Source organism: Nicrophorus vespilloides, unplaced genomic scaffold, assembly GCF_001412225.1.
Source record: "Nicrophorus vespilloides isolate i.1.1-1 unplaced genomic scaffold, Nicve_v1.0, whole genome shotgun sequence".
NCBI classification, from domain to species: Eukaryota; Metazoa; Arthropoda; class Insecta; order Coleoptera; family Silphidae; genus Nicrophorus; species Nicrophorus vespilloides.
Window position 1 is genome coordinate 46718 of NW_017095955.1, and position 17030 is coordinate 63747.

At 29.5% G+C, this 17030-nt stretch overlaps 1 protein-coding gene across 1 annotated transcript in view; it reads right to left on the reverse strand.

Moving 5' to 3' along the window:
* LOC108568987 overlaps window positions 1-13695 on the reverse strand; it is a 37191-nt gene extending 23496 nt beyond the window's left edge. The window contains exons 1-2 of the mRNA XM_017930344.1: window positions 13375-13695; window positions 725-802 (exon numbers count right to left, since the gene is read on the reverse strand). Coding sequence (XP_017785833.1) covers window positions 725-779 — 55 coding nt within the window. The 5' untranslated portion in view covers window positions 780-802; window positions 13375-13695. The remainder of the gene's footprint in view (window positions 1-724; window positions 803-13374) is intronic.
* Between the last annotated feature and the right edge of the window lie 3335 nt (window positions 13696-17030).

Sequence of the window (17030 nt, forward strand, 5' to 3'; positions counted from 1 at the left end):
ATTGAAATTGAACGTTATTTATATTTATTTAATTAATGTTTTTTTTGTTCCTTTCAATGTATTTCTGTTATTTTGCAAAGCTCATTCTATTTTATATAAATACGCTCCAACATAAGTTTTTTCTTCCTGTTGTGACTGAAGTGTAATTAACTATTTCGAATTTCAAACAATTTCCGCTCGGCGTTCGCATTTTCCGACAACAATAACAACAACAACAGCAACAAAAAAAGGTAAAAATAGAGTGTCCCGTTTAATTCGTCGAGCATTAAAATAATCGGCAGTTTTCCGGTTTAATGATCAATCGGAAAATGCAAATGAAAACGCTAAAAGGGAGAACGGCCTAGGTACGACGAAACTATCCAAAATAAATGCGCATAATGTGCGAACCGAATAAATGTTTTTGCGCGGTTATTTCCGTCGGTATTCCCATCCATACTTTGGATATTTTTTTTTGTGTTTTTTTTTGGATGGGGCTGTTGTGTTCAACGCATGCACACAAGTTGCTGGAAAATATATTTCCAATGGATTACTTTGTGTACACTGCATGTCAAATACACGCGAATTTCTGCTTTTGATTAACAGATTTTGTATGTACCGGTTGGGGTTTCTGTGGTCGATTTTTTCCCCTTTTTATTTTACATCTGTCCCTATTTTTTTTTCTCACACTCAATTTACTTCTCTTATTTTCTCTCAATTTACTTCTATGTTTTTTTTTTGTACTTACCATTTTCCACGGCGAAACACATCAAAGCCACGAAAACGGATTGCAAAGCAAACATTTTCTGCGTGTATGTATGTATATCTGTGGGAGAAAAGAAAACGTCTGTATTAGCGCAGTCGACAACAATGGAAGGAAAACAGGGTGCAGCGCGCGGTAATTGGAAGGGCGAGGGTGAGAAAATTGTAGTTGACTCAGGGCCTAATCATATTTTGGGGCTGATCGAACGTCCGGTCGGTCATAGGGAGGACAATTCGATTTTGGACGGCGAACACAGGTAATAGAAAAGCCCGACGCTGATCCTTCCGATCCGTGAGTCACCCTCACGCCCCATGTCACACTCGTTGCGACTCACCCTCCCATCCACCCAATCCTTCATCCTCCCCTATTTTGCACACAGTTTCCTTTTTACCGGCTTATTATATCATGTCGTTAATTAAGTGGGAAATTACCTAAGGGCTCCAATTCAGGACCAAAATTCCATTAAAGAGCAGTCGAGATAGGGAGCAAACGGCACCAGCTATACACACGTATTGAAATGACGCTGATGATTCACATCGCACGCATAAAGCTGGTACAGTTCCGTATCTTCGTATCTCTATCTCTCGTATAAACCTTCAGAATACACAAACATTACACAGTCAGTATTTGTATAATTAGTTGTATCAAAATGTATGTTTGTAATTCTCTCTCATCGAGAACTACCAACATATACTTTGTCCTAGAACAACTATTGACTTGGAAATTAATTTCGTATTTCGTTTAAATGACTTAATAAAAATTAGTTTCATCTTTACTTAAAATCTTACAATATATATTTTTCTAAGAAATTATGTTTTCCTCCGTATTTTAGACAGCCGTTTGTTACATCATATTTGTCAATATGGAAAATAACAAGCAGTATCTTCGAAATATATGGAGAAGATGACCAGTGCATCCCAACCGATGTATCGTAATAGGACTTGAAGTGATGCCCAACAATTTTGATCGTTAAATTTGTTTTATTCAAATCTTTCTAAATTTTTTTTTTCATTATTCAACATTCAAATTACATTAGTGTTTCCAACAGTTTTAATCGTTTAAATCGTTTAATTAATGATTCCATTTGGAATCACTGTCACAATTTTGACAGATGCCGCGGTGTAAGAGGTTCTTTAGCCCAGTACTTCCCAACCGGGGTGTAGCTCAGTGTTTCCCAACCTTCCGCACTAATGAAATATTGTGAGATGTGCCGTGAAAATATTTTTTTCTTGTGAAGTGTGCGAAGTTAGTTTGGGAAAATTCAGACTGGTGATTCGACGCTGAAAGATGGCAAATAGTTATTAGACAAAACGGTGCACACATTGTTTAACTAATACGAAAATTATTTGTTTTTATTTGAATTACAAAAAAGAAATTACTTTTCGAATAGAATTAATATACAATAATATAAATTTCAATGTACAGTGGAACCTCGCTTAATGAGCACCTCGCATAACGAGCATTTCGCTTAACGAGCGAAATGATTCGTAAGAAAAATGACTCGCTTAATGAGTGATGATGAGAAGAGAATTCTCGAATTGCGCGCCTGCTACATCATTTTTAAAACTTGAGTACACATATTATGTGTATTTTTTAATATAAACAAGTATTTCACTATACAAGTAAAAATCCGGAAATTTTGGAACGGATTAAACTCGCTAAGCAAGGTTCCACTGTATTTGTTATCATTTGAAAACTCTCATTAATAATTCATTGCTATTATAATTATTTCTATACTAAATTTACTTTTACTAAATTTATCAAATTTGTTTTGTATATGTAAATGATTATTAATTTTGACATATACTATACTGAACTATAATTGACTGCGTTTGTTGCGTAAAGTTCTCATAAGTTTCTATTAACCAATGTACAGTCAGTCCTCAACTTACGCGATTTTAGTTGTTTCTCAGTTGTATGCTTGCGGGTGTCCCAACTCCTCTTTCTTCTTTAATCTGAAAATTAATTTATTTCTTGGTATGTCCAATAAATAATATTGTCTTGAGACTTACACGATTTTTCGACATACGCGAAAACCTTCGGAACCAATTAATCTCGTAAGTCGAGGACTTACTATATTGTATAATTCTATCTAGGTCAGTTAAAAAAACTTTTATTTGGCAACAATTAACTGAATACATAAATGAATATTTGTTTATTACGAACATATACAAAACAATTGACTCTTTAAATTAAAATTTTAAATATTCATGGTAAATCTTTTATCAAATTATTTGCTATATGAAAACAATTGGGAATCATTATTGGTACAATATTGAATTAAAAATAAAACAATCAATTGCCTCAATTAATTGAAATTCATAATCAATCAAATGTGGGATGAAGTAATCAAAGGGACTGCGTACGGCTTTTCTGGATTAGATGGCTGAACGTGTGTACGGAATCGATTCAATCAAATGCCATTTGCTTATCAAATGTGCTTCCAATGGTATTACGGGTCGAACAATATTCGATAGCTGTTTGTAATTTTGGGTTCTTTCCAGAATCACGAATTTGGGGATTTATATGTACTCGATATACAGAGAGTTTAGTAGTATTGAATGGAGGACAACGAATTGTAAATTACAAGTATATACAATACATACAATAGTATACAAATTCAACAGCCTACTGTTGAATAGGCTTGATATCGATGTTTGAAACCTTTGTTTACTACTTCTTCTATTTGTCAGAAATATTCGTATTGAATTTAGTAATAATAATGTTTCGTAATAATTTGAAATTAGAATGCTGTTGAATTCAATTAGTATATATTGATTTTTAGGTTTTTATTTTTGAGACAAAGATACGTTTTTCGTGCAATTGAATAATCACGAAGCCACGTCCAGTAGAATATGTCCGCAGAACACTGGTGATCATCATAAGAAACAGTTGGAAATTACGAATCTAAGCGTATGCTATAGTAAAAGCACGTGGAATAAACGAAGATTTGAGATATGAATTATTATAATTCTTATTTGATTATGCACTCTACATTTTATAATAGTTGAAAATTATATATTGAAAAATATAAATTGATTTCAATAATTCTCATAGAAAAACATAACTATTTAGTAATTATCGTAAGCGTATTATTTGAATATTTTCATAGAAAGTGAACATATTTAATTTTCATCAATTCAGTAGAAAATAAAATTGCTCGTCGGAATATTTGAACAAAGAAATCAGAGTATAAAATAAAAATCATTGCGATATGAATTTTCACTTAAAAACGTGAAAGAATGAATGCATGTAAAAAATAACTAATTGTAAAATCTAAAAATTTATTGTCAAAATTTACTGGTAATTTCGTTAATCATTTTAACCGGTAAAACCGGTTAATCGAGTAACGGAACTTCTATATATAATACAAAAACGAGGATTAAAAATTGAAGAATTTCTTATTAATCCTTGTGTACGATCTAAATAATGATCTCTTCATTGGAACAGAAGACTCTTTATTTCAGGGCTACATTTGTATCATTGGTCGAAGATTTCGGATGTCCAGTCTGAAATCTTTGAAACCACTTGGAAATAGTCACAAGGGATGATGCATTCACTCCATATGAATTTTGGCATTCCTGAACAATTTGCATAGGTGCTTGAGTTGATGACAAAATCAGTAGAGAATGGCAAATCAAATTTTTGTTGTGTTGGAGCAGGAATTTCTAGCAACCTTACATCACTAATCTTGCATTTTCTCCTATCAATTCTTACCGAAATTTGACATGAAATATTGTTAACAAATTGAGAAACAACTTTTGTTTTTCCAGAAACAAATGAATTAATGCCAACTTGGCGAGCTTTTGTTAGACCCCTCGTATATGCATTATAATATTCGTAATGATATACTATGACACTACATAATTTTAATTAACATTCTTTGTTATTAACTTTTTTGCACATTAGGTGGACACTTATAGTATTTACAAAATATGAAAAAGCATTGAAAAAGCCGATAACCATAAATTGATTAATATTATTTAAATGAATTGTTTACTTATCAGAAACAGCCAAGCTTTCTTTCCATCTTATTTTACTAAATCAATCAAAAAATGCTTAATTTTATACTTTGTATATTTGTATCATGGCTACAGTATAATAAACGTATGATATATATTATATAGTCTTCATAATGTGTGTGAATAGTGGAAATATTTCGGTTAATAAGATTAGCAATTAGATGGCAATAAAGTGTCGCCGTGGTGAGATAGGCAAATTATTGGAGAATGATATGAAGGAGATTTTGAAGAGGAAGGCGCGGAATATGTTTACATTGGAAATCCGGACCCCTCACGCACGCACAGCCATTACAGTAAGGAGAGATGCCCATTTCGTTCCGTGCTTCGTAAATGCAAATTAAATATTTACGGCCGACGAAATATGATGGCAGTCGGGAATTCGGAATGCCAAAATCGGGGGTTGGTGGGTCGCAGTTAAGGGGGGTTTGCGAGAGGCACATTATCATGTGATACGGTTTCGGTGCGGCGCGAAATTTCAAATTTATTCCCCCACATCCTGCATACAACAAATGCGATATTTTCCTTTTCCTTCCTTCCATTCCTCCTTCGGTAAGCAATCCGAGCGATACAAATTCATTAGGAACAGAATCACTCCCGTATTCCGTCCTCGCTTTGATTCGCAGCAGACATACACCACTTTTTTTCTCTCCTGCATATTTCGACTACTCGCATGATACTTTCCTTCACGCCAAAGTCCTCATTCATTGCTTATGCATGCGAAGCACCATCGACTTCCTGTAAATTTCGTAACTCCATACCGAGAGAGAAATAAAAAGGATAAAAAGAATGGGAAAAAAAATACGTTTCGATTCGTTTACGTAACATTAACGTACGAAATTGGAAATGATCCGCGGAAGAATTGTGAAGATAATCATTAAGGAAACGGCTGTATTTGAGATGCACTGTTTCTTTATTACTCTGTCGGAGGCGCAGACACACTCATACAAGAATAAAAAAACGCGGACCGGGAACAAGATGAGATTTTTTTTTTGTTTGTTTGTCGAGCCTAATGTGAACTGAAGTCTTGAAGATTTTTATAAATGTCAACAGCATCCTTTGGGACGCGCGCGCCACCACCTCCTCTCTGCCGCGACACTTCTTTTTTTTAATCAACCAAAGTAAACACTCGGCGGCAAAACTGAAAACCCTGTTTAATTTTCGACCACTTCTCTTCATTCTCATCGTCAGCAAACGGTTTGTCACATATCCGATTTAATTACAACTAAATCACTGAACAATCAAATTTAGAACATAATCGTTCAAAGATAATTATGCAATTAGAAGTTATGAAATTAAGTGAATGGAGCAGTCATAAATTCATCTTACAAATAGTAAGTTACTTCAATAGAGGATCATTAACAACTTTATATAATTGCATGCTAGGAGAAGGCGACGATTTAGTGATTTATTGGATTATTCAAAAACTTATTACTTCACTAATTTATATTAGATTTCTGCCACTAAAATATGCTTGTCGAACATCAACCAGTACATTAATAGTAAATCCAACTACTATTCACGTACTTTCATGAATATATAAGATTTAGCATAATTGATTTTTATATGTTATGTAAGGTTTAAAGATAATCCAGCATAATATTATTATAGCTGTTACAATTTGAGATATATACCTTCTTTTGCGATCGATTTAATAGCACTGTCGTAAAAATAACTAAATTGTAGCATGCATTCCAATAAAAATATAATAGTTGTTACACCTGATATTTGATGTCTTGTGTCAAGTGTAGTGTGGATGCAGCATACTGTAATTATATAAGTTGCAACTTGTGGTTTGTAAAGCGTTTGTTGAAGGACATAATAGAACTTTTGTAGAATGGACACAATTTGCTCGAGCAACAAGGATTAACACTACATACATTCACACAAAACATATAGTTACACGATTTTGTGGACAATGATCAATTTGGAGGGAATCCTGTTAACAAATGCAGAATACAAATACTTATAATTCTTACAATTATTTCTTTTATGTTATTCAAATGAGCAAAGGAGGAATTGGTGAAATCTCTTAGCAATTGGGTTGTAGTAAACATGCAAACAAATATGTTGGGTCGCGTGGCAAAGTAGTTGAGAAAAGCTGCTATATTTTAATGTAAATTATTCTGTTAATTGTGAAAATTAACTTGTTTAAATACTTATATCATGTGTACTAACTTATGGTACTTTACAAGATGTAGCGAAATTAGTTTCCATCAAAAAAACTAGACGGTTGAAGATTTTATGGTAAATCATAAGATTTATTCACTTAGTGTTCTACAATAGTTTCTATTATTATTTAAAATTGACATGTTCTTTGTCGAAATGTGTACCAACTTTATTACATTATTTTTAAGCATTCTGGTTACTTGCTTATTAAGAAATATCCTTAGTGTGTCCATTTCTAAATTACTTTTCAAATAGCGCGCAATTTTGAAATGTACAAGTGATTTGATACTGTATCTTTTTTGTTTGTTAACCGAATGTTGCGTTATGGTTACTTGCTCATTAACAAATATTCTTGCTTATGTAATGTTTTCATTTCTAAAATGCTTGTCAAATATCACGTTGGTTTACGTAATTTTAAAACAAACGATCGATTTGATGCTGCATTTTTTTTGTTTATTCCAATATTGTTTTATGGTTACTTGTTTATTAACAAATATTCTTACTCATAGAATGTGTCCATTTTTAAATGACTTGTCAAATATCACGTTGTTTTACGCAATTTTAAAACGTACGAGCTATTTGATGCTTCATTTTTTATTTGTTTGTCCGAATGTTGCGTATTTATTAATTGTTTTTTTTTTGTTGTTGTTGCTTGTTGTGTTTGTTGTTGTTGTAATTGCTTTCGAAAATTTAATTACGCTGAAATTTTGCGTTTGCAAAAAAAAAAATACAAAAACGTTGTACATATTTTGCGGATAAATAGCAATTGCAGCAATCACTGTCGAGGTCCCATTTTCTCTTAAACCGCTCGCAGCGATATGGGATTTCATTGGAAATTTAATAAAGGAAATATATTTCCACGATTTTTCAATGCCCACCAAACTCACGGCCAGCTTTGCAACTGCAAATAATTTATGATTATATTCTCATCAATCCATAAGTTATTTGTCTTCTGATACTAATTAATAATAAAATATTGTCCATCATCTTCTGCATTCAATCAATTACTAACATCCTTTTCATTGTCATTTTCGAAACCTATTGATTCATTTCTAATTTATTTTTGTTTTAAAATGTTGTATCAAATTGTGGACTTCGTTAATAGAGGTAGCTTTAACCGATGTATGACTGTATATATTTTTACTTGATATATTTAATTAAAATATCAAAATGAATAAGAGATATTAATAGAAATAATTACAAAATAATAAAAAGTAATGTAATTTTTCTCTTGAAAGAAACGTTTAGTGTACTATTTCTCGTATATGGTATGAAAATCGGAGAGTATTTCCAGCAAACAGCAGTAGCATTCTGCTATCATACCAACATTCCATAGACCTTACATTTATTATATGGCTTGATGAAATCCCGCACTGTGCTTCTCGCTCGCTGGTAAAGATTTCCTCGAATAGTGTAAAATATAAACGTTTTACACTGAAAATAATGCCTCGACATATAAAATTTCTGCACAATAAACTCGATCGTAAAAAAAAACAATATGAAAATAACAAATGTTTTGTATTGAGTAATAAAAATATGATTTTTTACAATTTCATTTATAATTTGTATTGGCTAAAGCAGTGATCCCCAACTTTTTTATTGTCGTGGACCGGTCAACGTTTGATACAGTTACGGAACGGAACGTTAATACAGTTACACCAAAAAAATCTGCGGACCTGAGGTTGGGGACCACTGGTCTAAAGGACTACCAATCATAGGCTTTTACAGTGAAACCCACAAGTGTAGAGACAAAAGAAAATCAAATAAAATATTCAATGCACGAATAATCACTAATATCACAAATTTAAGAAAACTTCTTAAAAAATGATTTAACAGAAGTGACTTCTCTTCTGCAGAGGCAATATGTACGAAAATTGAACAAGTCTGAGTAATAAAAGATACAATTTGTCTATAGTTTGCATAATAGTCAGAAATAAACTGAATGTGAATATTTAAATGAAGTAAAACCTATTTCGTTTTTTTTATTGTTAATTATTTATTAAGAAGTAATAAAGTAAATTATAGTTTTTCGTTAATGTAGTAAAGTTTTATTAAAACTTTATAGATTATTGTTAATTACCACTTTGTTCAAACTATAAAATTATTGATAAAATTAAAGAAATGAATTAATACAAAAATTAAAAAAGAAAATTTCGGTAATTTATAAAAACTTTAAAATATAAAGTCTATTGAAATTATGTTTACTTAATTATTAATGCGATCCTTGAAGTTGATTTTTCCAAACTGAATATTCCAAGTTGACTACCACTGTTTTAAACGATTATAACTACTCTACTTCATAAAGCAATTGTATTCCTTCTTTTTGTATAAGGGCCAAATACTTCGAATACCGGACTAATCGAGAAACTAAAAACATACAAAAATAAATAAATTTGAATTTATATTTATTTTGCTCAATAAAAAAAATCGTTTGAAAATACTGGAATATTATGAATCCGGACTCAACTATGCTAAGAATTATTGTAATACCAAGGTTAGAATTAATAAAATTTTTGAATATTTAATTTCTTAATTGTTAATTTATCAATATAATTAAAATATAAATTTTCATATTACAAATGTTAATTTAAACTAAAGTTTGTTAATTCACTGTCAAGTCAAGAAAAATGTTAATATAATAACTAAATTCATAGTTTTGTATCAATTTTGAATAATTTTGTTTGTATGAATAGAATTTTTTGATCAAGCGAATTAATGGTATGCATTACAAGCAATGCGGTTTATTAATGTTTACAATTGAAACAGGATTTGTAACTACTCAAATAATGTATGTTTATATATCATTATTAAATTGTATGTGCACTAATAATGAACATAGTTTATTTCCGACAACAACAATGTCCATTGATACCATTCCAAGCGGAAAATAACAAAATATACCATTCGCTAATCCTATACATCATTACAACTGTCATCGTTTTGCTCGTACAGAATTCATTAATCAAATAATTATTATATTTTATTTCATGATTTTTTTTTATGTCGTGTAATTTTATTCACAATGAACAGTCAATGTAAACATTGAGTAAATTTAAGATCGCGGTTAACATGAGGTAGGTAATCTACTGGTTTGCAGTGCTCCAGTCTATCTTGGTATCTACTATTAAATGTTGGTATTATATTCCTGACAAACCATGGAGCCCTAATAATATTTCTTAGGCATTTTGATTGGAACTTTTGTATAATTTGTATGTTTGATTTACTGGACGCAACCTACAATTCCATGAATTAACAAAAAACAAATGTTTAAAGTTATTTTTAACATTGATATTCAGCAATACATTGGATTGTGCGTATTTATTTTAGTACGGTTTGAACATTTCAAAACAAACTAAATTTTAATTGAGCAAAATAAAAATATGTCAAGTCTCTTTTGGTGTTGCTCATTTGTATGTAGTTTTTAAAGTCCTATATTAGTCCGGTTTCACTAGGCATTGCCGTTTTATTTTCTACAAATGTTATTTTTTTCAAATGAAAATAACCACAAGTTTTAATAAATTTATATTAGTTTAAACAAAATTTGTATATAATTACATCAAACAATACAATTTGCTTTCATTGAAAAATTTAATCGTAACTTCAAAATAATTAGAATCACTTTCTACTATGAAAATGACTAATCTGTATTGATTTTATTAAAAAAAACGATTGTTTGCTAAAATAGAGGTCAATAAAAATTAGTACATACATAAATAAAAGCTGGTATTGTTTTTCTTTACATAGAAAATCTAATAAAATATATATTGTTTTTCTTCAGGACAATAATTCTATCAATTAAGGATTTTCACTCAAATTGTGCGTTGTCCCAAAAAGAACTGAGATTTTAAATTTGCCGCCATTTCGTTTTATCTAGACGTGAATTTACACCGTTTGACTTCTTTCTTTAGGATTATCTTCAAATCATTGAAACATGAAATTCGACAAAACATTGATGAAATTTTCCAGCAATTATGTCAACTTGTTATGGAAAATTTGACAGATGTTATGTATCACACATAAGCTTCTTTTCTAAATTTGTTGCCATTTTTTTTCGTAAAACCGGAGTAGAGATTTAATATGCTGTAATTAGTAAACATCGAGGTTAAATTATGAAAAACTACACGATTGAAGAACGAATGAAATAATGCAGTTATTGCAAGAAAACTTTAATAGTCGTGTTATCTAGACGAGAATTTACACCGTTTGACTTCTTTCTTTAGGGTTATCTTATGGATAGAGTGTACATCAATATACCACAAATCATTGAGGACCTCAATTTCATCAAAAGTGTGAACATGTGTTGTCAAGACAGGAGCAGATGTTTTGTAACACACATAACCTCCATGTCTCTACTTTCTAATAAAGCAAAAATATTATCAATTATCAAATAAGAAATGTGTATCATTAAAAAAAGAAAATATCAGTTTATTTTGGGACACCCTTCATAAATTATAAATGTTAATAATACTTTATGATTAATAATACTTTATACAACTATTTCCATGATTAATGGTTTGCGAAATAAACTTCGCTTTAAATTATATTTGATGTGTGATTTATGGTCCATTTATCAATAACATCTACGATTAGTTTTTCTAAATAACATACAGTGGAACCTCGCTTAACGAAAAGAGCATGCGGCTCTTCAAGAGTCTTGTTATGGCTAGTTGAGCCACAACAAAACACAAATATTATATATATTTAATATTATGACTTAGATTAAAAAAAATATACCAAAAAGTTTAGGTACATTATACATTATACATTACATTAGTTTATATGGGGAAAATTGTTTCACTATACAAGTAAAAATCCGGATATTTTGGAACGGATTATGCTCGATAAGCGAGGTTCCACTGTATTTTATTTTTTCTTAGTTCTTATTTCCAATTAAGTAGATATACATTTTTTTCCAGTAATATTAATATTTATTGTAAAAATCACACATAAACAAATAAATCAATAAAACGAGTAAATCGTTGCATAGGTTCATTTATTTTATTATTAAATTATTGTCTTCATTTTTGTATTATAAAAAAATATTGTATATATTGTGTATAAATTCGTCGCATAATTAAATTTAATATCGAAAATACATTGGAATTGCCTACATAAATGAATTGCCAAAAAAAAATTGTGTTTCGATTCGAACGAAAGCACAAAACGTAAAATGAAAAAATAAAACTTTTTTTAATTAGTTTTTCATAGCTCGGATTTATGAAATGTTTACAGTTATTATATTTTTGCAAAGAAATTTTAATTCGCGTTATAATTATGGATTTGTAAAATTAATGTGTATGTATGTAATTTTTGTTCTAATTATGAAACTGGTTGAATTTATATTTTTAATGTGTTAACATTTCAACGAAAGTATGAAATATATAATGAAATATGAATATTTATGAAATATAAAAGTTTTGTAATTAGTTTTAATCTATGAAATGTTAATAGTTTTTCTGTGAAGAAAATTTAATTTAAAATTTAGTTATGGAACTAAAATTATATAGATTTAGAAGAAATATTGTTTTTCGATTTTGGTAATACAAATATTTATGAATAATATAAGAGTTTAAATAGATTTTCATTTATGAAATATTTTTTCTCAAAATATAGTTTAATTTTCATTATGATTATGGAAATAAAACTTTGATGATTTTTAAAATTATTTTTGGGTGATTTCAACGAAAGATTAAAAACAATAAAAGTGTTATTTTTTCTTGTAATTATGAAAATAAAATACATGGATTTATTTATAAAGATATTATGTTTTGATTTCAAGAAGAAAATAAACGTATTGTAATTTTAGTATATCAGAGTTATATATAAAGTTTAATTCTCGTTATAATTATAGAAGTAAAACTGTGCAACTATTGTATTACGATTCTAATAAAAGTATGAAACACATAATGAAATATGAATATTTATGAAATGTAAAAGTTTTGTAATTAGTTTTAATTTATGAAATGTTAATAGTTTTTCTGTAAAGAAAGTTTAATTTAAATTATATAGTTATGAAAATAAAATTGTGTGAAATAGTAAAAAAAAATATGTGTTTAAATTCCAACGAAAGTGTGAAACATAATGAAATACGAATATTTATGAAATATAAAAGTTTTTTAATTAGTTTATCATACTAATTGATAAAGTGTTTATAGTTTTCTGTAACGAAAGTTTCATTCTTGTTGCAGCTATCGGTACAAAACTGTAAAGATTTATAAAAGTATTATGTTTCTATTGTAACGAAAGTATGAAATGCTTCATAAAATGCGAATATTTATAGAAAATGTGAGAGGATTATAATTGGTCTGCAAAAATAATTGTATTATTGAAAGAAAACTGTAGATTTGTTATAGATTTTTTTTTATAAGAAAGTTTCATTTGAGTTGCAATTATGGAAATAAAGGAGAATACATTTGTGATAAAGAAATGTGAGTAATTTGTACGTACCTGAATGACTTTGAATGCAGTTTTCTCGACGTGTTCGCAGCTTTTCGGTTTGGTTTACTTCTACTTTTATTTTTTATTTTAACGAGTAGTTCAACATAATTTATTCCAGTTGCCGTTGATTGTTATGCGGAATGAATGCAAGGTGGATTCGGTGCGTGCAATTTTAATTGGAAAATTTAACGCGCGCTAATTGTGACGCGTCGCGGTCTGCGGTGGAAGGTAGGGAGGACGGGCGTCGCGACGCTGACAGCTCGTGCGTTCCGTAGCGACTGGAAGCGTCTGCCGGAAACTGGATGCATACACAACGGAGAGCGTGGTGCTACCACCTACCACTACCAACCAACCAAGCATCCCTTTCCATCCCCTCACTTCATCTCGCAGAACTTCCTCATCCTCCTCTTTTCCGCAGAAGTTCCGACCTTTCCGGAACTCCCGGACCCGCACAATACCTAAACCGAACTTTAATTTACACCGACAACTATCAAACACACCGCACCAATGACGATCAATTTCCTCCGCAAGATTATTCAATTGTTATAACAGCAAAACTCGAAGAACAGCTCGGAATTTAGATAAACAGTTTGTTCTGTTTCTACAGCTTACCACTTTTAACATTTATTTACTTCTTATATAGTCCTAGCTAAAGTGTTCACAATATTCCATTCTTCAGTTTTGTTATATAAAATTTTAACATTAAACGTTTTATTAAAATAAATAAATATTTTATAAGATTATATGTATGAGGATAGAACTAAAAGTTTATTAAATAATACAAAACTAAGTTAACATTATACAAAACTTTTTTCAATAAAACTAACTAAGCATACAACATAACTATTTTCTATATACAGCAAACATGCGACTCACACTTAATATTTATGCGACCCATCCAACAAAACAGTATGTAACAAAAGTTATAATAAAAAAGTCTAAAATGTGAATGAAGAAGATGTTAATAATATATTGAATGTATAAGATGATTGCATTTCAGTGAAAGACTTAGTAAATCTTATTAGCAAAGATGATTATGAAAATGAAGACGAAATTAAAGAAGTTCCTGCCAAAAATATTAACAACCAAAGATTTATTATAGAAAACCACTTTAATTTATTTCAGTAAAAAACATTTGTTATTGTTAAACGATCAGTGTTAAATGCATTTAAACTCTATATAGACAATTGCGGTAATTTTTATCTAAAAAAAAAAACACGAGTTATGATTGTATAATTTTATACCAGATTACAAAAAAAAAATAAACTCGTGTGTTCCTTCTATAATTTAGTTCTAATTTACATCGAAAAATTTCATAAACGATAGAAAAACACAAAATAGAGAACTAAACTATTCTTCTTTTAAATATATTTAATCTGAATAGCACGTACAGTTTTTAGTATAATACTAATATATTGTAATTTTATACACTTGGTTTTATGAAGTAAAGAAATTCTTTAGATTTTTTTCTCTTTAATTCATTAGTAAATTTGCATTGTTTAACAATTTGTCATAAAAATATCATTACCATTTCATTATGAAAAATCTATTGAAAGAAAATCGTATTGCTTAATTTGTTATTTTATTAATATTTACAATTATGTTCAAAATATAATATCAATCTCATTACTAGGTGAAACTATCACTCAAATAAGAGAGGAGATTTAGACGTTAAATCTAAATGAAAAGTTGTTAAAATATTTTTATTTGAATTAGAAAATTTCATAGTAAAGTATAAAATTAAAATTAACATAATACAATGTTAAAAAATTGCATTGCTCCTTAATAATTATTATACCATATTTTTAAAATAAATTCATTGAATGATTACACTAAAATTATTTAATTTATTTATTTTAATTAGATTATACTAATGATGTTTAATTTCCTTCGTGTTGTATATTAGAACCTCCCAGCTGAAAGATTAGTACTGAATACGTCGTTGCGGCTCCTATCATCTGAAATTAAGAACTTTTAGTACACTTTATCACGATTATCCTTTCATTTTGTGTAAAGGGTTTATAAAATTGATAATTTTCAGACACGCGACTAGAATCGTGCACAAAAATGCGATAAAAATAACTTATAGCTCAGTTTTGTGTCTCTCTACGAGAAAACTTTCAAAGTAAACAACAAACACTGTTACTTTTTATTTACTTTTCAATAATTCAGCAATTTTAACCATTACAGATACTTTTATGACAAAGAAATAGTTTCTCATTTAAGGTATAACATTTAGAAATAGTATTATTGTATGCAATACCTCGTATAGTGCGGGTAATCGCCAATATCTCGAATTGTTTGAAACCGGACTAATAAAGGACTTTAAAAACGTAGTAAAAAATATAAAGCTATTTGATTGAACGAAGAAAAAAAAACTATTATTTCTGTATATTTTTTTTGCAATTTACTTTTATTTTAATCGAAATTAAATTTTAAAACCGGACTATAGTGAATTCGGACTGATTGCGGCTGTATTTACATTGTGATTTTAAAATTTGACTGATTGATATAACATTTTATTTATCTATAAATTAGTATAAAGCAGTGAGAGAATTGTCTTACCCCATAAATAATTCTATTGTTGATTTTGAACAAACCGCAAGGCCAAATTTCGATGTTCTCATGTATTAATTGCAGCGAAAATTGAAGAATCTGAAAGACCGTAAATAAGAAATCCACTTATTTCGCATCCAATCATTACCGTGCAATTGTCCACGACGTTTTCAGTTTTTAGTAACTTTTTGTGAATTGCCTCCGCCAATCCTTGGACCTGAAATAAAATTGCAAACCTATCGAAATGTAATCGTTAAACACAAAAAAAAACAACGTTTTATAACGTAGTTGAATTAGCTTCATTAGTGTTCAATAATATATAAAAATGACGAAGAGCAGCGAGGAAAGTTTCCAAAAGATTATTGCGTTCGCAAGGGAAACAATGTTTGAGATTCGCGAAGAAGAAGTCTAAAGTTCTTGATGTACCCCAAGGGTGCCTCTGCGGGTAGAGACATATAAACGGAAGAAATGAAATCGCATACAATTTGGCACCGGCGGAACAAATTCGTCGTGTCCGATAATAAAATAGAAAGAGAAAATAAAAATAAGAACCAAAATAAAAATAAAAAGTTTGTATCGTATAAAACTGATTTTATTTGAATAAGATATGAGGATCCATTATTATTGATATGCAATACTTGTCAAGTAAGTTATCAATAGTTTATCAAGTAAAACATTGTATGTGGGTGGTTTCCATGACTATGTAATAATTTGTACAAAATTTGGACGTAAAAGCCACGTGGTGTCTATCAAGTTGTCAGTTAATTTGACAGTTGACATACATTAAATATAACAATGTATGTGGGTATCTGTCATGTCTTTTTTTAGAAATAATAATAATATTTATTGAAACAGTAAATTACAAAATAAAAAAAGTCAACTGCTTCAAAAGGTTATTGATCATAAGTCTTTCCGCCCCTTTTAGAAATATTTATACAAAAATTGGATAAAGATTTTTCATACATATTCTTAAACGTCATGTCATGTCTATCCAATTGATGACATTTGACACATGAAAAATATTTAAACAAAAATCAGACAAAGATTTTTCATATATATAAATTTAGAAATATCTATACAAAAATCGAACAAAGATTGTTCATATATAT